General features: G+C 33.7%; 1 protein-coding gene across 1 annotated transcript in view; it reads left to right on the top strand.

Moving 5' to 3' along the window:
* Positions 1-24,739, top strand: part of CPNE8 (copine 8) — a 176,718-nt gene that overhangs the window by 107,724 nt on the left and 44,255 nt on the right. The window contains exons 11-13 of the mRNA XM_074325840.2: positions 6,705-6,780; positions 10,995-11,048; positions 12,134-12,195. Coding sequence (XP_074181941.1) covers positions 6,705-6,780; positions 10,995-11,048; positions 12,134-12,195 — 192 coding nt within the window. The remainder of the gene's footprint in view (positions 1-6,704; positions 6,781-10,994; positions 11,049-12,133; positions 12,196-24,739) is intronic.

The raw sequence follows: 24,739 nt of genomic DNA, 5'->3' as shown, positions 1-24,739 counted from the left end.
TTGAAAAAAATAACACTCATTGGCTGAAGTATAAAAGTTTAGAAATAGGATACTGATTCACATAGATCTTTCTTTGTAGAGATTATTGTTCAAGCTAAACACTAGAATTCGATTAGTTTGGAATTACAAAGAAAAAAGTGACATGGATGGAATAAATATTTAAAAATCCATGAAGCTGGAGATTTTAACTGCAGACACAATCCCAGTTAACTTCCCAACATATAATCCTAGAAAAATAGCCAAAGATCTTATCTAGCTAAAGAAACTCCACCCTACCTGTCAATGGATTAAATTGCATTTGTGAAACTATTGCAAGGTAAAAGGTATTTAATATTAAGAATTTTTTACCTTAAATATGATATGTTTTTTATTTGATCAGGTAAAATTTAATTTGAATGAGGAGTTGACAATAGTTCGGTGCAATAAGCTTATTAAAGGCAATACAAAAGAATTAAAGGTAATTCATTGTATTTAAAAAGTTAAACTTTATGTATAGTTAAAATTTACATCGTGTCTAATAGATAGATACACATACAACTGAAATAATCTAGCATTATGAAAACACTTAAAAAGTATATTTATACCCTGTATTTTTATTTTAATTTGGAGTACCTATGTAGGCATACAATTTTGGCTTAAATGTGATAAATCATCTTATAGTACATTTTTTTATTATGGTATATGTCATTTACTATATCAGTGTAAACCAAATTAAAATATTGTCTTTATCTTAGAATATGTGATTTGTCTTTGTGTAGATACAATAAATCAGTGAAAATAAAGTTAAACAAAATTTAAATAATAGCTGAAATACATACTAAAATAGATGTTTATGTAGATGTAATATTCTAAGTTATTATAAAAATTTTTATATATCTATTTATACCCAGAAGGACAATAAGACTTACTATATTCATATACCTATATCATATATCTATATCTATAACTATGGTATGTTTATCTTTTAAAAATTCTATATTAGAAATGGAACAAAGGGCAGGTGTGAATAAGTCTGATAAAATTAGCCTATTTTTCCTCCTAAATTGTTAATATTTGAGAATGATTATATCTATTTCCCTCTTGAAGGACCAGAAGTATTATTGCAATCTACAGAGGGAGCAAAGAAAATGTAAACCTCTTGAAATTACTTAAAATTTCAACAAAGCTGGAGATAAATGATCACTTCTATATTGCATACGTTCATAAAGACCATATATATAATAATTTCTACCAGTAAAAACATAAACCAGACTTTATGAAGAAAAAAATTACTTTTTTCAGAATGTGTTTATAATCTATGTTTACTGGGGCAATTAAGAATCATAGTAGTTCTACAGATATAGATCTAGACCAGCTCATAATCGAGGAATGTTTAAAGGCCATATTTCTGGACTTTTTAAGGGAGACGAAATTCTCCATCATGATTTGTGGAAGTCACAAGGAAAAAAATGGATTTTGTTAAAATTTTAAAATGGGACATCTTTCTTTAAGAATCAGTGAATGCTGGTGTTACCTTGTTATAGAAAATTCTTAGATGCTGAAAAGTGTTAAAGGCTTTGACTGGAAGAAAAGCAAAGAAAATTAAGCCAGGGACAGCTAATATGTTGTTAACTGTTATCTGGACTTCTGAAGACTTTTCTGTGACAATCAGGGGAAATCACAAGTCCCGTGGTACATTTTACTTGTAATCATGGAATTAGTGGATTGGTTTCTAGTCACCTCCAAAAAAACCACTGCTGCTGTCCTGCAAATATAGGTTTCAACGGTAGAAATGTCTGCAACCTATGCATTGAATTAAGGTCACCGTAACTACACTTCAATGAAAAGCATCTGTCATTTTGTGACTGTTCAATCTCTTGCTAGTTTCTAAATTCTTGCTATGTCTGCTAGGACTGGAATAGATTAGACAATATAGAGGAACATGGGAAATCACACTGTTGAAGACAAATGGAGGAAACCATATCTGAGGCTGTTGTTCCCAAAGGAAAGATCATGCCAGTTTTTGTGCTGAAATCTTTTCTACATTCCAATCGAAGAATTGTCTTTAATATACAATTTGTTTACAAGTCCTCATTTGAGATACCCTTCAATGGACACCTGAAACAGGTCACACTGTGGTTTACTCCAAAGCAGAGGCATGCCTAATGAATTAAACTTTATTGTACCAGAGCAGTACAAGCCACATGTGTATGTGTAACTCCAAAATATCTCAAGACATCATGGATCAATTCATAAGACCATTATATCTTTACAAGTTATGTTGTTTAGAGCTTCTTTAAAACTACATAATAGTTTTTGGAGTCATATTCTTAATAATTAGAAAAATGCATTTTAATAGTGTCTTTTTAAAGGAGTTAAATGTCTTTCACAGAAAATATCAAATGAAATCTGGATTTATTTTTGAAACAGTGAGGAGGCACTGCCTCCAACTTTTAGGTAAAGTTATAAGACCCGGAAGTTGACAGGTTTACTCAAGGTCATGTCATGACAGAGAAAGGGGTGAGATGGATTCAGTACGTACTTGCCACTTCTGTGAAAAACTAGTTTAATGACAGTCAAGAAAATAAGTATCATCCATTGTACACAAGTCGTGGCCTGCAAGAACATCCCCTGGAACGCCGACCAAAGGCGTTTTGTGTGATTATGTGGGTGTATTTCTGTGGGAAAATAACCCTTGTCTTCATTACTCACAGAGTTGATATAAGGGGGTAGAGAGAGTAGCAGTGGTTAATATGATTGGCACTTGTGCCATTCTTTTCGACTGAATGTAATTGATGCGAAGCAAATTTGTTAATGTTACTGGTGGCAAGGAAAGGTCACTGCATGCCTGTGATATTAACTTGAGTATAGTCGCAACATTCAACAGTGCCCATTGTGTACCAGGCATTGAGGTAGGTGCTGAAAATACTGAGATGAATTATCACCTTTCTTAACTTCAGGTATGATCAATTCTGAGAGGTGAGATATATAAACGACAGGTATAATACAATACAAGAAGCGTAATAATAGACAGATCTTGGGGTTCTTTGAGAGCAAAGGGAAAGGCGTGAAGCAGGAAAATCTTCTTGGAGGACTTAATAGCTAAGCTGTAGAATAAAAGATAGGTTATGTAGGAGAAGGTGCCAAAAGTAGGGGAGGATGGACACATTTGTTAAATAGGGATTGCCGTACAGGTTTCAGATAGAAATATGAATACATGTAATACCCATTTTTTTCGACTGTTAATAGAACATAGAAATGATTGTAATACTATAAAGATTTTATTTAACAATTAAATCATTTTACTCAAGGCTTTTTGGAGCCAAAGTACTAGCTATAGTACCAATTTGCTTTAATGTCTTTTTAATTTTATTTCTTCAGATTTTCAGTTATACACACATACACACGCTATATAAAAGAGTCTGGGAAACAAATTGGAGATGTAAACAGACACAAATCAGATAAATAGACCTGGAGTAAATTTTAGTTTGTAAATGCAGTCAGAGAGCTTGAGACTTACAACATGGAATAATTATTTAGTTACAATTAAGTTAACAAGAAATAGCAAACCAGTATTATTGAATCACAAGGGAATTGTTGTGATTTATTGAAAGTCTTCATCATACTTCTCTGTATAGTAAAATTGTTTCAATATATATTATTGAAAATTATGAACAGATATAAATATTAAAGCAAATTAAATTTTCTTCCTTTTAATCTTAGTAAAATTAGGAATAATTGATGATAAGGAAAAAGATAATTATAAGACTAAATCAGTGAAAACCATGTTTAATACTTTCTTTAAAGTATTTATAATTTAATACATACTTTTTGAAGTAGAAAAGGTTACAAAGGAAACTATAAAAATTTCCAATATTCTAAGAGATCTATAACAAAATTGAGCTAAGAATGTATCCACTTATCCAACCAAAGTGTTCTGATTTATTCTGGAGACAAAGCACCTCATAGCTAGGGTTGGCTGTTTTATTGTTTTTTCCACTTATGTTTATGGCTTTTTAACAAATTCTCACCTCTTGATCATCCATTTCTCTGGATAGATACAATGATTTTTTTTTTTAATCTCACAGAAATATTGTCTTAGAGGCTGAAATGCAATATATAACTCAATACATTTTCTCTTCTACAACACAAGAATAGCATTTTATTTGTATGATATGAAAATTCAGCGTTTCATTCAAAATAACCACCTTGAACAAGATTCAGAATGGGGAGCAAGTTGTTTATTTATTTATTTATTTATTTATTTGTTTGTTTATTTATTTATTGATGATCTGTCTTATTCTTAAAAGGCTCCAAGGCAACTTATAGAAAGCATATAATAAGACATGATTAATTCAACTACATGAGGAAATTGAAGCAAAGGGGAAATAATGGTGAGCTATCCGAAAAGTTGGCCGAGAACAGTACATCATGAAGACATATGCTGCTATAAAATGGACCACAAATTTGGCCTTCAGCCCTCTAACAACTACTTAGAGGGGGAAGTGTCCATTTCATGATAAACACAGTCCTTTCAGAACAGGAAACACAAATAAGAACAGATTCCTAGCACTGAGACCAAAGAAAATTGTATTCCATTGTCCATCACTCAATTCTGTACAGTAACAAGTTTAACAAGAACAAAACAACCAAATATCAAAGAACTGCTTCTTAGAAAGTTCCACAATGACTTCAACATGGGGCAAGTCAGTGGGCAGTTTGGTAAACCTGACCATTTAGTGTTGGGTCCAGATTTGCCACTCATCCAGATTTGTCTTCAGATAGATGTAGTACTTGGTACTTGATGAAGTAATTGCATTTACTTGAAAACAGTGAATATTGCTTGTCTCTAGTTTTTGAATAGTGTTGAGTGGCAGGAATTTAGTGTTAACAGTAACAGCTGAACGTTGAATTTAAACAATTAACTAAATGGAAGTAGGATTTACACAATCAGGAAACTGCCAGTAGGGCTTACATGATCCAGGCGTTTTTTTTAAGGACTCTGTATTAGATTCCCACCATTAGTGTGGTGAGCTATGGTTGTATAAGTCTTGTCCATACTTATCAATATCAAAGCGTTATGTTTGAAGTTTTACAATAGAACCTTTATCTCAATGATTATTACTTGAGATCAGAAACACGCATAGCAATGGAGGAGGATAGATTCTAAATAGAATCTCCATAACTTAAGAGGTTTTAAGATCTTCAGGAAAAATATTACAAGTATTAGCTTTCACTTCAGAAGGTCAAATAGAATTATTTACAAGAAATGTGTAGCACTAAAGTACTGTTTTATAATTTTCCTCGTGTAACTTGAAGGAGTGAGTGCTAGGGGTTTGGGTTCATAAATACAAATATATTTATCACAGTCTTCAATCACCTGTTCCCTTCACCATTTTCATGTGTTTAGATCTATTCCTAAAAATTAAATCTAGATGAGGTTGAGGTGATATTGGTGTAAAGAGGAATGTCCTGTATAGAATAGTGTGATGCATGTACAAGATCATTGCAATAAGGAGAACTGGGAGGCTGGATATCTAAATGAGCTATATTTTAAATAATAAAAAAACAACTTCTTATTTCAAAAACTCTTAATAAAATTAAATGATGGCTAGTTTTTTCTTCCAAATCCCATCTTTAGAAATCAATATTTTGGTTGGCTAGACACAACTCCTTTGTGGCTTGTCATTGATCACCAGATCTATGGAAGGTTTGTGGATTTTAGTGATTCACAACTAAGCATTAAACCTGCATGGGGGTTTGCATATATGTGTATTTTATGGTCATGAACGCTTTCTGTTTGCAAAGCAAATGGGACAACCTTAAATACTATGATAAAAATAGCAGCAACATCCCTTATGTTTGTTATACTACTTTATCTCCTATAATCTTTTCTTCCTCTAACTCATTACATTTCACCATTGCACTGGACACCAGCATTTTACTCTTCTTTCTCCGCAGTGTGTGTTGAACCTCGTGTTAACCATTACGTTAGTAGTAGTGCAATACAAGTCCCCTGTACACTGTCAACGCCTAACATGTTTTACAGTTGCATACGTCAGCCTCAGTAATCACACTGATAAGCATTTTATAGTGAGAATTAACCCGTGCTTACTCAATCCTTATCCCTCCCCACCTAAACTGAGAAGACATCTTTAGAAGGCCTGCTTTCAGAGAAGGCAGTGAGGATTGCTTTAAAAAGGTGAAGAAATTCAGAATAACCATGTTGGTATTAGCAATGTACTTTTAAATGATCATTATTGAAAATAAAGCTTGGTGACTTATTTAACATGGGATACCCTTTAAAAAGAATGTCCAATTACATCCCGATCATAGGAAAGTTTGGTGACTTTATATATTTGTGACTATTGGTATGATTAATAATAAATTTTTGAGTGTCTTAAAGTTTCATCCTAATAGTCATTTGGATACTGTTGAAGATAAACTGGGACATATGAGTTATTAAAACTAATATATTTGTTTGAAATATTAATATTGGTGGGATAAATTATATATTATTTGAATACTAGCAAAATGTAATTTTTGAATATACATAACTTTGGATTAAAGAACAATGAAATTATGTATCAGTCTCTTTAAAAATATGTTATTTCATAACATAACAAGCATTTTTCATGTTTAAACTATACATTTCTAACAAACTTTAAAAAATAATTGACAAATGTGTAAAAACTAATACTATATATTTTTCCCCTTAATTTTAGTCATGATTTCATTGGAGAATTTACGACAAGTTATAGGGAACTTTCTAGAGGGCAATCACAATTCAACGTATATGAGGTAAGAGGAATGTTATTTGATTATTTCCCTCTGGTATAAGTATATTTATGTTTTAAAAGTATAGATTTTGCAAAGGATAATTGTCAAAAGTTAGCTAAGTACCAATATATGTAAGAGTCTTTAAATTTATTGAGTAGACTTGTTTCTGAGATTAAATGGTATTATTTCTCTTCAAGTCACCTGGTCTTTTAAATCTATTTTGAGAGATTTAAAATTCTTGCCTATGTAACTTTTTCTTATTTTTAAAAAATTCAACATGGATGCAAGCTTATTTTTCCCGAAGTTTCAGCCTTTATGTTTTGCCTTTCTACAAACCTCCTCCTCAACCTGTTTTTAACAAAAATAGAAAAATATAGATTTCAGTTGTGTCAACATGGTGTTATCAAATGAGGTGTGGCCTGCTTAGTGTGTTTGAGCTCCTTCACTGTTGTTTAGACGAACACTGAAGGAAGTGACAAGGCATGATTCAATGATTAAAGAAATCCAAGTTACTAAAGGAAATCACTAGTTATTTTGTCTTAAACCTACCTTGCCAGTTAACTACCAGATACGTGTTGAGCATATGGTATGTTTTAGCACTTTTAATCCTTGAGCTATGTTATCTGTTGTACATTCTTTATATTTTAAAAATTTAATATACAGGGAAAGCAAAGGAGAATACAAGTATATCTGTATTTAGTCAATAATGGTAACTCTTCCTGCCAGATTGGCACTAAATTGACCTCTTAAATGAAGAGTAGAGGAACCACCTTTCTCTACCACTTCTTACTGGGCTAAAGCAGTTGTATTCCATGCATTCATTAATTAACTTATAAATAACTATTTATTACATGGTGTCTATATACCCCAGGCTCTTGGGATATAGAGATAAATAAAAATTTCAGTGTCTAAGGGGAGAGACAAACACATGAAATATGTTTAGTGTATCTTGATAAGTGCCGTGTGTGTGTGTATATATTATATATATATATATATGTATATATATATATATATATATATATATATATATATATATATACATATATATATATATATATATATATATATATATATAATATATACTAGTATTATATTTAGCGGACTATGAGATATTGGTCGGGGGAGGATAAACTCAACCCAAGAAAGCTTCCCATGCAAGGACAAAGATGGACTAATGGATCAATTTTTCTATGTGGATCTTCTAAGGAAGGATATTAAGGCTCCAAAGAGGCAATGAATGTAGTATAACAGGCTGTACTTATATAGATGCCTGTTTTCCCTGTCTACCCTCAAAGCTGAGGAGGAATACCACATGCATACTGGTTCTTGTACTTAGGGCTCATCTACTGCCAGTCACCACATAACCCTCCATATGCAACCACGTTGAATTTCCCTAACTTTTCCAATGCCTTCTGCACTTTGGAACTCTCTTATCCAACAAAGCTAGTTTAATGACATTGGTGCCACATTTGCTGAGATGGCAAAGAAGCTTCATAACAATTATTACCTGTGTGGATATTTGTGCCATAATTTCAAATATAAATGTTTTCTTGTTACACATATTTTCAATAGAAGAGATCAGTCTGAAGAAAATCTGGGAGGCTGTTATGTATTATGTACAGGCAGTTCTAGGATTTTAGTGGACAGTTCTTGGTCCAATACATTGGAAACGTCCTTTGTTACACACATGCAAGGGATTGAATTTTGTTGAGACAACCATGGAAATTTTCAGCCATTAGTTCTTCCCCTGTTCTCTCTCCCTTCTTGTGGTACTCCCATTATGAATATGTTGTTATGCTTGATTGTGCTCCACAGGTCTTTCAGGCTCTGTTCATATTTTTTATTTTATTTTTGCTCCTAAAGCTATAAAACCTCAATTGGCTATTCTTTAAGATCACTAATTATTGCTTCTGACAGCTCAAATGTTCTATTAAACCCCTCGAGTAAATTTTTCATTTCAATTATTGTGCTTTTCAAGTTGATAATTTCTATTTGATTCTTTTTTATAATTTTGATGTACTTATTTTTTTTCTATTTCGTGAGACATTATTTCATACTTTAATTCTTTATACGTAGATTTCTTTAGTTATTTAAACATGCTTAACATAGCTGATTTAAAGACTTTTTCAAATAAATCCCATGTCTGTGAGTTCCCAGGGACAATTTCTATTGACTGCATTTTTCCTATGTATGAACCATACTTTATTGTTTCTATGCATGTCTTGTACCTTTTGTTATTGATGAATCTGGAAATTTTTAAAAATATGATTTAGTAACACTGGAGATCTGATCCCCCGCTTTCTCCAGGGTTTATTGTTGTTGCTATTTATTTAGTAACTTTCCTGGACTAATACTCTAAAGTCTTTTTTAATTGTTGTTGTGGTGGTGGGGCCCTTGAAGTCTTTGCCTGGTTAGGAAGTGGTCTGCACGTGATCTGACAGAGATTTGTGTATGTGTATCTTGATGCACTCCTTATGTGCTCCAACAGTGTACAATCCTGCCTTGGCTTTCACTTACTCGAGGTCAGTAAGAGATTAAGGATTAGGACATCCTCAGGTTTTCCCTGGCCAAGTGCCCAGACCTATTTGACCTTCTAGATTCCCAGGAATATGCCTGAGCTTTAAAAAACCCAAGCTGGTTTGGCAGGTGAATCTTCTGTCTGATTCCTGGGCTGACAGGATTACCTTTAGAATCGTAGTCATACTGAGTTGGAGCTGATTTGGAGGCTGTTGCTAGGCCAGCAGCGGGGACCCTAGTTAGCATGCTTGTTACCAGGAGCTCGGTCAGTATGGATTGTGTCCCCAGTGGATGAGACTGGCTCCAGTACCTTGGTCAGTAGGGTGGCATGGGGACAAGTTTCCACTTTAGGGTGCACAGGTGGGTCTTTAGTCACGTGGCCTGTTACTAGGTGTGCAGGAAGTTGTGGCTCCTGTCAGGTCCCTGGGAGGTTTCCTCCCTGAGTGGGCAGGTCTGGCCCTGGACCAGGCCTAAGAGGGCCAGTAACTGAGCCCCATCACCGTTCCAGGTTCCATAGCCAAGACTGAGGTCTGTAGACCTGGGTCTGGAGGCACAGGTGGGCATGTCTCCCACTAGGTCCCTGGGTGGGTGGATTGCTCTCTACCAAGGATGGAGGGGCTGGACCCAATATAGGGACATTTCAGGATCTCCTGAGGCACAGACATGAGTGTTTCCTGATGGGTCCATGTGCCAGCAGAATTGCTCGCAAACTGTGACTGAGTGGGGCTGGAACAAACAGGACCATGTCCCACTGAAACCCTGGCCCCACAGGACTGTTGGTGCACGGCAGCTGGGAGGGGCCTGGACCCTGGTATAGGGCCCTTTCAGGATCCCCAAGAGTGTCAATGGCAGTGTCTCCTGCTGCCCCCAGAGCCAGCAGGCGTTCAGTTTCCTTTTCAGTCTCTATGTATTTGCTCTCTGCTCCAGCCAACCTGGCCCAATTACTATTTCCTCTCCCTAGAATGTTGTATTTGTCTATTCCTTTTCGTTGGAGCCTTAGTTTAAATTAATAAATTATAGTTCAAATAATTCTTATTCATGAATTCTTTCTCTTTCCCTGTCAAAATGCTTCCTCTATATTTTGGATTGAGATAGGCACTTATGTGTTTTATTTATTCTATTAGATTGACAGGTCTTACTCATTTTTATATTCCCTATGTCCTCCACTGTCTTGTACGAGTAGGCGTACAATAATAGTTCCTCTTGGAATAAACAGTCACAATTTTAGTCTTATGTTCGCAAACCAGATCCTTACCAATTATGATGCAGCCTGGGTATCTGATAGAAATTACTCCCAGTATAAAGAAATAGAGTCAATAGAGCCCTTATATATTCACATATTTGTGTGACTTGCTACGTTAGTGTATTTAACCTACTACCAATTGTCTTTTGAATATACTTTCCTTTCACCACTTTTGCTTTTTCTACAGAGCAATTAATATTATTGAGACCTTTAGGTATTAAAGGTCTCTCTCACATCAAGAAGATGCAGATGCAATGAATAAAGTGATTGAGAACGTTATAGAAACAAGTTTTAAGACGCTGATCCCTAGAAACTTGCAGAGAAGGTTTGGTTAAATGACTGTGCAGGAGTCATGCTAAAGGAATTTGTAAATGAATAGATACATAAGAAGTTAAGGCAGTACGTTGAACCACATGTTTTTTAAAAATGTAGTGTAAAACCTAACACATTGTAATGGTTTTATCTCCTTTTTAAGGTGGTGAATCCCAAAAAGAAAGGAAAGAAGAAAAAATATATTAATTCAGGAACAGTAAGTCAAATTTCATGTTATTCATTAAGGATGTAAATAAATGAATAAAACATATGTAACATTTTTTTAATCTGAATAGAAGCAACTCAAGACTGAGCTATTTCACTTAGGAATTTAGTATGAAGGTATGTAAAATAGAAAAATAAACTTGCTATGGGAATGGTTGTAACGGAGGACAGCACCTTAGAGGAGCTTGTGACCCAGCTTCCTGCAGGTTGCTCCAGGGGTTGTAAGACCTCCGACCTTCCGAGGGACCTTCCGAGGGAAGCTGAAGTTTTGCTTCGAATTCTTCATTCACTGGGATCATTCAAGAAGACATGAAAAAGTTTAAGTGGTAGTACAAGATACTATACACTTTATAGGCTCCACTTAACTGTTATGACTCATTTTATAAGATGTGAGAGTACTTGTTTATACAACATTGAAATTTATAACTCTGTAGGAATGTTGGACTAAATCAGTACAGGAAGGTACAAAGATGAAAGTACCTTAAAATTGTGAAAAATCAAAATTATCCTATTTCGATTAAAAATATATATATATATATATATATATACTGAAGATTTTATCCTAAGATTAATTCTCCTTGGGAGAAGCAAAATCTAATTTCTCTCCAAGTTTCCTTTTACAGATCTCTATAAAGCAAGATACTTAAAATATTAGATGGCTTCATTACAGGACCAAGACAAAAACACACATTTCCTCTTATACAGCTTAACTCACTGATTTTGGTGTTTTCAGTTTTAACCATTTTCCAACTCCCTTTCATCTTTCCTTTTATCTAAAATGGGAAGGAACACAGTGTCCTTGCAGATAATTTTCATGCTGTTCCAAAGGAAGTAAACTGGTCATAGAAATGAGTTAGTTCGTTTTTTAGGCCCTTTTCCATCTGATAATTTTAAATGTAAGAACAATCGGTCCTGCTGATTTAAATAAAAAATAATATCCTTATTGATTTTTAAATGCTAGGAAATATGATTTTTCTCCCTAATAGTTAGAAAAAAGTCCATTTGGGATTGCAGTTAGGACTAGCAGGTAATTCTGCCTTTTTTTTTCTTTTATTTATTTATTTATTTTTCTTTCAGGTTACCTTACTCTCCTTCTTGGTAGAAACAGAAGTTTCATTCCTTGACTATATTAAAGGAGGGTAAGTCATCTCTGAAATTGTCTTATTGCTTCAGCATTTCTTGAAATGTGTGTCGCAAGTGCTGCCCCTAGGAAACAAGCAACTGATATGATATGATCACGTTTGTTATGTTGATACCACATCAATTGCACCTTTGTTTCAGACCTATTGAGATAAAATTATATCCAAGAGCTATTACTTTTGGGAAACATTGTAACTTTTCTTTGACCAAGAGAAAAAACTTTATTGTGTTAGTAATAATTGTAGATAAAGCTATTGTGTGCTTCCATAGAAAGTTTTCATTTGCTTAACACATGGGACTTTTTAGATGTACTTGATATTATTTTTAAAACAGAAGAAAAGCTTCAGGGCTTGTTGTAAATATATATTCTAGCTCCAGAATGTTAAAGACTGTATCTTGTCATGAAATCATAATGCCGACATAGATGGTGACTAGTCATTTAGTTGCCCCCTAAGCTTCCAGGCAGGAATACGTGTTATAAAAAAAACCTGGTTGTTGTAACCATTCTTAAAATTTTCCAGAGTCCAGACAGAGTCTGTCTAGTTAATATATTACGGATTCTTATACCCTGGTAAATAAGGAAGTTTTCCCAAGTTGTTGCTATTTTTAACCTTGGTGTACCCAGTTTTTACCTAACCAAGAATCCCCAGGTATTGCAATCATTCATTACCATACACTGTAAAATATCCACATTTTCTAATTTATTTGCTGTTGCCTTGTATTTACAATATATAAAAAATGGTGAAAGGCAAATTTGAATGTTTAGTAACTTCATGACAAATAATAGTAGTCAGAGAAAGAACTCATGTAAATCTCTTCAACAAATTTTTTCCCCCAATACTAATTTACTGATCAAATGCCATGAGGCAAAAAGAAGGGATGAGAGAATGAGGGGGCCAGAAGTACAAAGGTAGTTTTCAAAAAAAAACCCAAAAAACAAAAACAGAGAGCTTTCCCTGTTTGCTCTTAGTTGAGGAAACAACAAAATAAACAAAAATGATGCTTGCCTAAGTGGAGAAGTTTTGCTATATATGGACATATTGCAAGCTGCCACCTGGTTACACAGACTCAGAAGTTATGGTAGTTGTTTTAATAAAGTTAAAGGAAAACATACGGATTGCCAAATTTCTTTGGTATTCCAATATCTGTGCATATTCTTACCTCTAGAAGATGGAAAAATAGAAAGTTGAATTTATTATAAAAATACATTCTTGTATAAATAAACTTATTAGTAGCTGTAAATAATTGTCGACAAAAAATGATAGTAAGACTATGGATATCCTTTACATACGCTTTATAAACTTAAAAAAAGTGCTATATCTAGCTATAATTTTCCTGTTGAAATAATGATTTAAAGTTTTTAAATGTTAAAAAATTGTTTTGTTTGCTTTGTGAGCATGTGAAATGTGTATGTATGAATGAAATACCCAATATGTTTTGTCAGCAATGCAAACCTATAACATTTGTATGTGTCTATCAGTAAGCAACATTTTCAGAATCTGTTACCAATAGAACACTTTTATTGATTGTTCACATTCTCCTTTTGACGATCCTGAGGGCTAATGAGAACAAATGGGTTTCTATAGTACCTAGAGCAATGACAGTCTTGACTATATCACAATCACATTTTTCTGCTACGCACTTACAACCTCCAAGATGCTTTTTTTTTTTTGGCTTTCACATTTTCTACTTACATCACTGCCTATGTTGGAAGAACTGCTAGTGACCATTTTCTGCCAGAAATCTTTATATAAATGGAGCCTCAACCTATGAGGTACACTTTGTTCCAATCCTGACTTCTCATGACTTCTAAGAACCCATTTTTGATTTACCAATGGGGACTGGGGAAATAGTTTGAATTTCACTACATAATTAATCTAATTGGACTTATATTATAACCATATCTAAAAGAGATATTAAAATATTATTTACATATATTTTTATATGAAGATGTATGTAATAAATATATATCTTTTAATATATTGTCCCTTTAGATAATGAAATGCAAATCAGCAAACAAAATCATTATTGTAGTGTGTGTCTTTGTTCTTAAGGTCTTATTGTAACAACCAGGCAAAAAATTTAAATTCTGATTTTTATTAATGATATCATGAGGAGATCTGGCTTTATCATGACACACTCATGCTATATAATGGTAGGCAAATCATTTCATATATCTAATTTTCAGTTTCCTATAGTACACGAGGCTCTGTAGTTTTATAGTTCACCTGTAAAATGATGGTATTTAACTAGGTTTTCCAATTTTTTCATGGCCTTAATGATATATATTTTCCTTCACTCTTAAGTTAGTTTCTCTTGTTACAGAAGATTTACTCTAACTTATCAGCTTACTATACAATGTAATTTGTGTATAATAATAGCTAACATCTACTGACCACTTATTGTGTGTCAGCCCCTGAGCTAAGTGCCTCCTGGGAATTAATTCTACCTATCTCTCCATGTCCTCTTTTCCCTCTGCTCACCCACTTCCTCCTCCCTCTTTCTCTCATGAGCAATGTTCATATTGATAATTTTCTTTTATAAAAAATAATTAAAATGAAATTAATTTATTTGTACGGTTAACTTTCAGTCTTTTTATAACTAACATTTACCACCTAATTGCTGCCAGTCAAAAATACAATTTAATTTACATACCTTAAGGGAAAGTGATGTTTTGACATGTAGAATAGCTAAGAATTTATTATTAGATATTTATGAAGATTTAAACTTTATTTAACTTTGAGTCATGGGGATTGATCAGGACATTTACTTCATAGAATACCTGATGAAATCATAGTTGTAAGAAATGAAGAGTAGAATTACATGTTCCTGTCTTTCTTAAAAATCTCTATAGGTTTATAACAAATCATAGCACTTTTAAATGGAGAACACCAGGATGAAAACCTATGTGGAAATTTAACTACAAACATCTTTCTAAATATTACAGTAAATTATTTTTATTTTTCTTGATAAATTTTCTGTTGACTTTTTTTGTTTTTTGTGTTTACTTGTTTTAGACAAGCCTTTTGGGCTTTCTGCCCTTGCTTATTAAGAAACCTCAACCTCTAAGTGGATAAATGTACTGCAGTGATGGAAAATCATCTTAAAAGCAAACACATAATTACAGAAAATTTCTGAATAATAGTAAAATAGAATATAATGAGCTGCACTCACTTCAGATTAGAATTAATTATAATAATTGATAATTAATTATGTATAGTTTCAATAATGGCTATTGAGTCTCTTGTGAACAAAATCAGTCAGAATTCCTAGTCTCTTGCAACTAAAAAAATATGAAACTGTTAAACACCTCAATAATATTTAGTATTCTTCATACTACTTTTTTTGAAAACCACAGAATACTTTTATTAGTGTTCTGTTTTCAGGTTTTTGGTAAAATAAATATTATGTCTCCCAAATTTTAAACATAAGAATCTATACTTGTGTTTGACATTATAAACATAAAATGTGAAATGGTAAAAAGAAAAATTAAATGAAAATAACTTAGTATAAAGCTTGATCCCCTGTAATCATACGCTCTAGAGATAATCACTGTTAGGAATTTGTTTATTCTCAAGCACACGTTATTTTTATAACAGTGGGATTATACTGTGCAAATATTCTATAATGTGTATTTTGTTCATTAAATATATTGTGTATGTATTTACATGTCAGTACTTATATATCTACCTTGTTTTAATAGTTTTTAATTGTATGGATACACACACTTTAGTTTAAAAATTTCCTGCACACTTTAGTTGCATCCATTTTATTTTCCTATTATAAACAAGGCTGCAATGTAAACCCCTGGTGAATACCTTTTTGTGCACTTCATTAAGCATGTCTACAGTCAACAGCGTCACTTCCTAGAAATACTGTTGTTGGATAAAATGGTACACGTGTTTCACAGTGTGTTTGATTTTTCTAAATTGGGCTGCTGAAAGGGTAATAACAATTTACATTACTAACAGTTGTAATTGAAAGTTTACCATATCCTTACCCTTATCCTTACTGAATAGTGCTACTTACTCCTTTTTCATTTTTGCTAATTTAATAGATTAGTATTATAAGTTATCAGTTTTTTATCCATGAAACCTCTTTTTTATTAATTGTGATGTTCTTTGTAAAAGCTGATGTTTAACCAGCTGTGTCTTTGGAAACAGATTTCAGAACCCTTCTTTTTTTTCTTTCTTTTTTCTTTTTCTCTGCTTCTTTTTCCAAAAGTCCCAACAAAAAAGACTGAATATTTTCAAGTGAGGACAGAAGACAGAAAGGTAGCTGGCTGGCAGCTATATCCTTTAGTGCTGTCAACACTTTGGCTATACTTTCCCAATATTCACGTCTCTTGGTCTTTGACACTGCCCTTCTTCAGCATACCATCTAAAAAGACTCTTTTTAAGTTAGCCATCTGGCCTTGCCTTTTGTCCTGTAATCACACTGAAGAAGAACAGTAAAATAAACGCCTGTGACTACACTAAAGAAGAACAGTAAAATAAACTAATACTTTAGGCTGCAATCAATAAAGCAATCCAAAGTAGTGTTTTGGAGGTTATATTAACACATTTGAGGATCTGTGGAATTATCAATTTTAGCTTTTTTGAAGAAATGCTCCACCATATTTCCAAATAAGTATGATATGTCAGAGGCTATTAGAACAAAGTGTTGAGTTCAGTTTTGTTATTATAATAAATCATAGTAACTACTCACTTTTAACTTAAGAAACTAAGATATCAGCATTTGGTACTGGTATTTGTGGCTTGTTTTGTTGTTAACTTGGATTAACATAATTGTTGCTAATTTTGGTGATATCAGTTCAGTGACCTACTCACCATATGCTTTCTAGTTTAGGAGAAACTATTGTTGAGTTTTGCTTATGCTGAATCTTAACTGACAAGTAAAGCTAGAGGTCTTTTAAAAAGGTGAAAAATCATCATATAAAATATGAGTAACAATTAAATCAGTACGCTGGATAACTCTGGGCCATTTAAAATAAAGTTAGTTGAGGTTTTCCTGTATTCATCCTGTTTTCTACATTTATTTTATAAACCATTTTCCTTACACTGGATGTGTGAGAGCATGAGAATAAATAAAGGGGGCAAAACAGGTGACTGATGTGGAATATGTAGGACTAACAGTTTGTGATTAAATTCTTAGAAACAAACTCTTGAATTGCACTTTAAAATTTCATCTCCAGTTTTTCATCTCACAAAAAAGATAATAGAAAAGCAAATTATAAAAATGTTATTTGTTTTCGCATGAATCCAAATAGAAATGATGCAGAGTTAAGAAGGAACACATTTAAATACTAAACAAAACTTTTTCATAGTCCTTTAATATCTTCCCATTCAAAATAACTTCTCTGTAGGCCTAATTTTTCGTGTTGGATAGTCTAGGCTTCCATTACTTTAGTTGTTATTGAGGTAGATATTTACATGAAAATATAACCTTGATTGTGAACCTGTATTATTAGCTTGTTACTTTCATTCACTGTCTCAATAAAACACTGTTTAGTTGCAGTCGACTGGTTTATGGATTTTGGTACATACTGAGCGGATGAGACAGATGCATTCTAAATCAGCCAAGATCCAATTTTTATGCAAATATTCTGTGAAATAAAAATCTAATTTTTAGAACATTTTTTGTTTGCTTAAGCACTTCTATGCTTCTCCTGAAGCATAAGATACATTTTATGACTTGAGGTAGTAAAGAGTTTTATTTTCTAAATAGAAGAATAATATCCACAAAGGAAGTCTTACTGTAGAATACTAAAAACTGATTGCCACTTCTGGATTGTTGACCTTGGGGTCATTATTTTTAATCATAATCTGTATGTTTGTCCCAGTGCTTTTTTTTTCTCTTAATAAGAAATAATTTTAAATAATGAAAGTCTGATATAATTGGCAACTAAAGGTATTTATTTAGTAATCAATCTATGACATTGACTATCCCAATTGCCATTAATCAGGACAATGTCAGATTCATTTAAAATCATAGATTCTTCTGAAATCTAAGATACTTCTTTAGGGTAGCATCGTCATTATTAAAAAATTATTACTATTGGTGAAATGGATTTATTGACCTCTACATCTTTGTAGAATACATATTTCCATATTCCCAACAGCTCACACGATAAATATCTGAAGGCAGAATTATAAATTTCAATTTGGTTTTCTCTGCCCTTCAGTTCTCCATGTGTCTTAAGTTTTCATGAAACTGTTCACTCCACCACTAACAAACATAACCATGAAAAAATGTCTATAAAGGTTTCCACATCTCTGACTGGCAGATGAAGGGGGAAAACATATCACAAATTCTAGTGCACACTAAGTTTCTCTAAGCTCCAGAATTTCACATCAACACGAAACCCTAGTCTATGCTTTTTTCAGAAACTTGAGTATATTAGGAACTTGCAGGTCTACAGATTGCCATTTTCTTCCTCTGAAGAAAGCCCAAACTCTCATCCAACTGGTCCTAATGAGCTACACAAGTCCCTACCACTTATAATCAGTGGTAGCTCGTTTCCCTAGGTGTGATTTTAATTGTCCATTTGTATGATTTGTTTTCTCAAAGAGACTGGCCATTTTAAAATATTTTTAGAGAGCTGAACACAAAAGTAGCCACTGAATAAATATAGATTAATTAGAAAGCCATTTTAAGCCTGACTTTCTACCCTTTCCCCCAAATCCCTTAATGTAATGAAATATTATATATAAATAGGGCATTTAAACAAAGAGTGTGACAATTCAGTGAACTGGATTATAAACCCCTGTGTGTGTCTCTCTCAGACTTGATCACCTTGTGACCTTCCTCATTCCACACCTCATACAACAATTACCAAACAAAACAGATGGACCAGGCTTTCTGGGATAAGAAAAAAATGCTTTTGTGTCGTCTCTGCCAGAAATTACCGCAATTTAAGACTGTACCTAGGTTTGTAGTAACTTGGAGGGAAGGCAAGATCAAGATTAGAAGCATGAATTGCTTGTTTTCCTTACACTTTGAAAGAAAGGGAGCATGAGAGAAGGTAATAGGGGAGATGCCAAGTTCTGGGAAAGAAGCAAAGAGATAAATGTTTGGCACAAAGTCTATTGCCAAGATGTGGTTGCTGACAGCGAAGGCAGTACATGGTAGTGACCAAGAAGTTGAGTTCGGACCTTAACTGCCAAGTTCAAATCCTAGATCTGCCTCTTGTTAGCATAACCTGTTTCCTTTTCTAAGAAATAGGAATAAAAATAAGAATGCCTATCTCATAGAAGGTCTAGGTAGATTAAATGGCATATAGTTAACCCTCCGTGAATGCTACCTCTCATTTTTCTGAATAATTTGAATTTGTTTAAAGTTCCAATATGTCTTATCTCATTTGATGATCACAATATTGTTGGTGGTGATTGTCCTAATTATCAGAGACATGGAAAGAAAAAGATATATTCAGACTTACAAAGTCCATAAAAGTCATTTTTGAGGTTCAATACTTTTTGCAGGAATATCAGGACATTCCCGCCATTCCAGTCAGTCTCCACCCAAGCTCTTGACTCTGAATCCAAAACTTGTCTGAAATTAAAGATAAAAGGTTTATATCCCACTTAAAAGAAGTACAAAAAGTCCTGGTGGGGGGTTGGGGTAGGGAAGAGCTACCTACCTATTACAAGCTAATTTTAAGGGCTAAAGTGGGCTTATTAATACTGCTTATTTCAAAGGTGAGTTGAACATCATTAAGCCCTGCAATCAACAACCCCATAAGGATTTTTTTTTTCTTAAAAATACTTGAAGCAGTAAAATGATGCTATTAAATGTTTGCCTTAGTTATATAAAATTGGTGACATTATATTGGATATGTTGCCTCAGGGAATACATCTTGCCAGAACATGCAACACTATAAGGTTTTCTTTTTCCTAATCACATTTCTTATTTTAAAACTTAATACACACATCTAGGATTTTTTATAGTGCTTCTTGTTGTGGCACCCAGGTGTTTTGCTTTTATCATATCAATGGCGAGCTAAACCCTGCAGTGCTGAATGCGGACAAATCTAATAAAAATAAAACCATTCTGCCTTCTATAAATACATTCATATAGGACATTATCATATATAAACTAAATGAAACTAATCTAAAAAAGATTTAGAAAAGAAAGTGTTACAAAGATTAAGACTCATTAACATTGTTTTGGTTAATGCTTTAATTATGATTTTTGTACATGTAAAATGCATACCTGAAAAGTCGAGATATTTCCAGTTATCTCCTTTAAGAGTGTGATGTCATTGCCAGCTTATGTTATTTTTCAAATGAGTTTTTCAGAGCTAGGCATTTCAAAGTCAAAGGAAATTCACATATGTGTCGTCATCAGAACTAAAGCTAACTTAGCCAAAATATCGACAATCTGTTTTGTATCAGGCAGTTTCTTAATTGCGTTTCGTGATCAGAGTGTGCACATTTAGCCACGCTATCTTTAAAATAGTTTTTCTTTGGTGTGCAATTAAAAAGTTGGGGATTGGGGGAAGGAGAAACAGGTACATAAGAGTGCCTTACTATGGGTAGTTTGTGGTAGAGTGGGAGAATTTATTACTGTCATTGCTTAACATTGCTGGTGTATGGTGATGTTAGAATGTAAATTGAGTATTAGAAGATTACATTATTCTTTTTAAGTTCTCTACAGACAACTCCTACTGCCTACACTGGTTGGGGATTCTTTGCCCCACCATTGATAGATACACCACTGACTTTGCGTAAAATTCCCCAGGGCCAAGGGACCAGAGAAAGAAGCTGTCAACTCCATCATTATATCAAGAATTTATTAAGGGAACTGACAAATGAGGCACATCTTGGGCAGTGACAAGAAGATCTGGATACCCTTCATGCCTTCCACCCCTAGACTATGTGTTTATATCTCCTGAGCAGTGAGCATACGTTCTGGGAATGGGTGATCAAAGAGACCAAGTACCAGGAGGCTCTGTCGCCAGAGGGAGTTAAGAAATAGATAACATTGAGGGTGTCTTGCTCTGGAGGTAGAACTAATGGGAATCACATGATTAGCCCAGAGCTCTTGTATACATTCCAAATGGCAGAGGACAGTCAAGGATCCGGGTTCATTCAGGAGTCAAAATGGTGGATTAGCTTCAAGATAGAGTCACCTTTGTTCCGCTCAAACACTATTGTAAGAATTAATGAAAAAGAAATATTTGGTAATGTAAAGAGAGAACTGTCTCTTCTGACCCAGCAGAGGAAAGGATGAATATGAACGAGGAGACAGTGACAAGGATTTGTCATCAAGAGATTTGTTCTCCAGCATGTAGAATATTTGTTATGTGCAGATTCTTTGGGGTTTTATTTCTAATAATTAGAGGACTTCTTCAGAGTGGCTATTACCTATTTATTATATGAAATACCTGGGGCTCAGAGACTTGGCAATTTTTCAGAGGAGTCATAACAAGCTAGCCGGTTGTGACTCTGGGTCTCAAATTCCAATCAATGATTCAAAAGTTCATAGTATTTCTAGGAGGCATCTTCGGCACCTACCTTATTTTAAAAGGGATTCTGTTGGGTAGTGCTTGTATTTTTTGTTTGGGGGTGATATTTAGTTTTATTTATTTTGATTATGTCACTTAGGACATATTTTCTAAACTAGTGGTTTGAAAAAAGGTAGACCATTTTGCATACCTTCCTTAATGAGTTCTTGAACTCTAAAACCTTGTGAAGTTGTACTTTGGAAGATTCTGATTGTGTAAAGAAGAAAAAAACAAAAAACAAACCCTGAAATCTTCAAAGTTTGGAGAAAGCACAAAGGTTTGTTAATTTGTGAAAACTAGATTTAGTAAGGACCAACAATATTAACATAAATCATTGAATAATCACATCACTTTTTTCCAGTTTATTTTTTTTCTTACTTTTGGCATTTCATTGATCCTGCAAAAATCCAGAATGCCTGGAGGGATAGGAAGGAAAATAAGGCAGAGATCAAAGTTTACAATTACTTAATGGAGAGGGAAGTTTGAGGAAGTATCCATATAGTACCTTCTAAAAGGTTAAATCATTTGTGGTGTAGTTTAGGGTTGGGCATGTTGGGACCTTACCAGCTGGTATGAAGGAAAGGAAATAAGACATGGGAAGGTCAGGTTCTGAGAAATAACCTGAAACTCTGGTAGATCCAGAAATGAGTAGGCACTGCATACCTTGGTTGTCAAAGAAATATACTAAACTTAAGTCCTACAAAACTAGCATCAGTGACAGTGATAATAAACATGACAACTACTTACTGAGTGCCTACTGCAGGACAGGTACTTTTCTTGTCCTCACAACAACAATCGGAGGAAGGTTTTAGTATCCTTAATTTACTACGAATGAGGTACAGAGAGGTTAAATAGCTTTTTCAAGATTATATTGCAGGTAGGAGAAAGTAGTTATATTTGAATTTGCATTTGTGTATCTCAAAGCCTGCCCTTATTCTAGCAGATCTCAGTTGTCAAGGGCAATGCATCTTGTGAGTATTTTATGTGCATGGAAGCAGGGATTTTGAAGATATAGCAAAACTTGGAATCAGGCTGCTCTGTGTGTTGCCATTTAGGTAGTTGAACTACTTTTAAGAAAGAGGGAAGAGGTAAGACAGAAAAGGATTCAAGGTTTAGCCCATGGTGAGCTAGGGTTATGAAAGATTAGGCTAGATGACAGTGCCAGAGACATGTGTGCCAAGGTGCAGGGCAGGTTCTCGAACCAAAGTGTGAACTAGAGTGCATATCAGTGAGTCAAGGCAGAAGCATAGTCTTGGTACCAGCATGGCAAGAATGAGAGGAATATTAAGAGTGTATGGATATCTCAACTGCATGCATGTGTTCTAGATTCCAATAGTCTGTGGATCTGAATCTGCATTTGTCAAGATTAATTTAAAGAAAAATGGGGAGAGTTCATCTTTCACTCTGATAATGTTCAGTTTGTGCAACTGAACAGAATTTGAAATTGGGAAGAAAATAAAACAATCCTTCAACACACCCCCATCACAGTTGTTAGTTCTCAATAATTAATTCATAATGACAGCTGTAGAAAAGTTATCTAAGATGGTAATACTCTGTGTGTGGGGGGGCATACATATGAGTATGTGTAGTTTTCTTCGATGTGCACATATATACTTGTTTTCTATGGGTCTTTGCTGTGCTAGTTAAATCTTCCATCTTGACATCTGATTTATCTGTTATTCACTGCTTTTAGAAAGGTGGCAGAGTAAAATATGGACAGTTTCCAAGCATATATTTTAGCTGTACTAGGACACATGCATTGCGGAGTCTCATGAAATGTTACTACTAACTCATGAAATTTGGCATGCGTGCCTTTTTTATACTCTAGCATATAACATAAATATAGAATATAGCAAAACATAAAATGACAGCTGAACTAACACTTCCTAAGCAGAATATTTTGAGGACTTACATGTAATAGTTTTATGAATATTCTTCTGTCAGGAGTCATTTCGTGTGAATTCTGATATTTTACTTTGACACATGATTGCCTTTTCTTTTCTTTAACAGTAGGCTTCAAGAAATATTAAAGAATGAAAATGGATAAAAGGATTACTGATGAAGATGTTTTGTTTGGTTTACTTCTATGACACAAATCATTTATCAAAGTTTTCAAGAAATCTGACTTATAGACTAAAGTTATAGTATTGCTAGCAACTTTCTTTAACATTTTTATTAGTTAATATTTTCAAAATACATAGAATGTGACACTTGGTATACTAAGTAGATATTATACTATGAATGGAAACTCTTAGAAATCACGAGAATGAACAAGGTATTACCCATAGAAATTGAGCACTTGAGTTTTAGACTATGCTATCGATTATGAATTCAATGACAATCTGCTGTGCTGTTTTTGTCTTTTTTTTTTTTTTTTTGGTAGGAAGATGGAATTGTAAGGTCTGTGATTTCAAGGATAGTGTTTGGTTTGCTCTTGTTTTCTCTTTATCACTTAAACACAGTGCTTGACAATCAGAAGATGCTCAATAAATAATTGTTGAATTGTAGTTTTTTAAGTGAAAAAATCCAAATGGTGTGATTATAGGCTAAGGTACCATCACAACCATGGGTTGTTTTATGTAATATGTCATCGTATTTTCTGTCTGATTTGAATACTGTTGATTCAAACAGTAAAGGAATAAGATTCTTTCTGACATGCTGAATGAGGCAAAGAATTAATCAAATCTTGAAATCAATCTACCACCAGATGTGTATTCCAATACGTGGAAAGTGTTGTACAGGCACTGCTATAAAAGACAGTTGAATCAAGACAAGTTGTCTATTCCTACAACCTAAGGGAGATTGAACCAAAGACTCAACTCCTAAATTGATCTTTATAATGGGCTAAAATGTGTTCTTGAAGCTCAGTTATTTTCTATTCCCAAGGAGGTGTCATTTGAATAAAATAACATAAAGAAGCATTTATACTGCTAATTTCGTGATTTGTGTATTTATAACATACTTAATAGAATGACAAATTTGCTCACACATGAGGATATGTCCTGGCATCTTTATAATTAAGGATATTCATACAGTAT

Source organism: Rhinolophus sinicus, chromosome 1 (assembly GCF_057876585.1).
Source record: "Rhinolophus sinicus isolate RSI-liver-muscle chromosome 1, RSI-T2T, whole genome shotgun sequence".
NCBI classification, from domain to species: domain Eukaryota; kingdom Metazoa; phylum Chordata; class Mammalia; order Chiroptera; family Rhinolophidae; genus Rhinolophus; species Rhinolophus sinicus.
The sequence above is the reverse complement of the archived record's forward strand: the minus strand, read 5'-3'. Positions and strand labels throughout refer to the sequence as shown.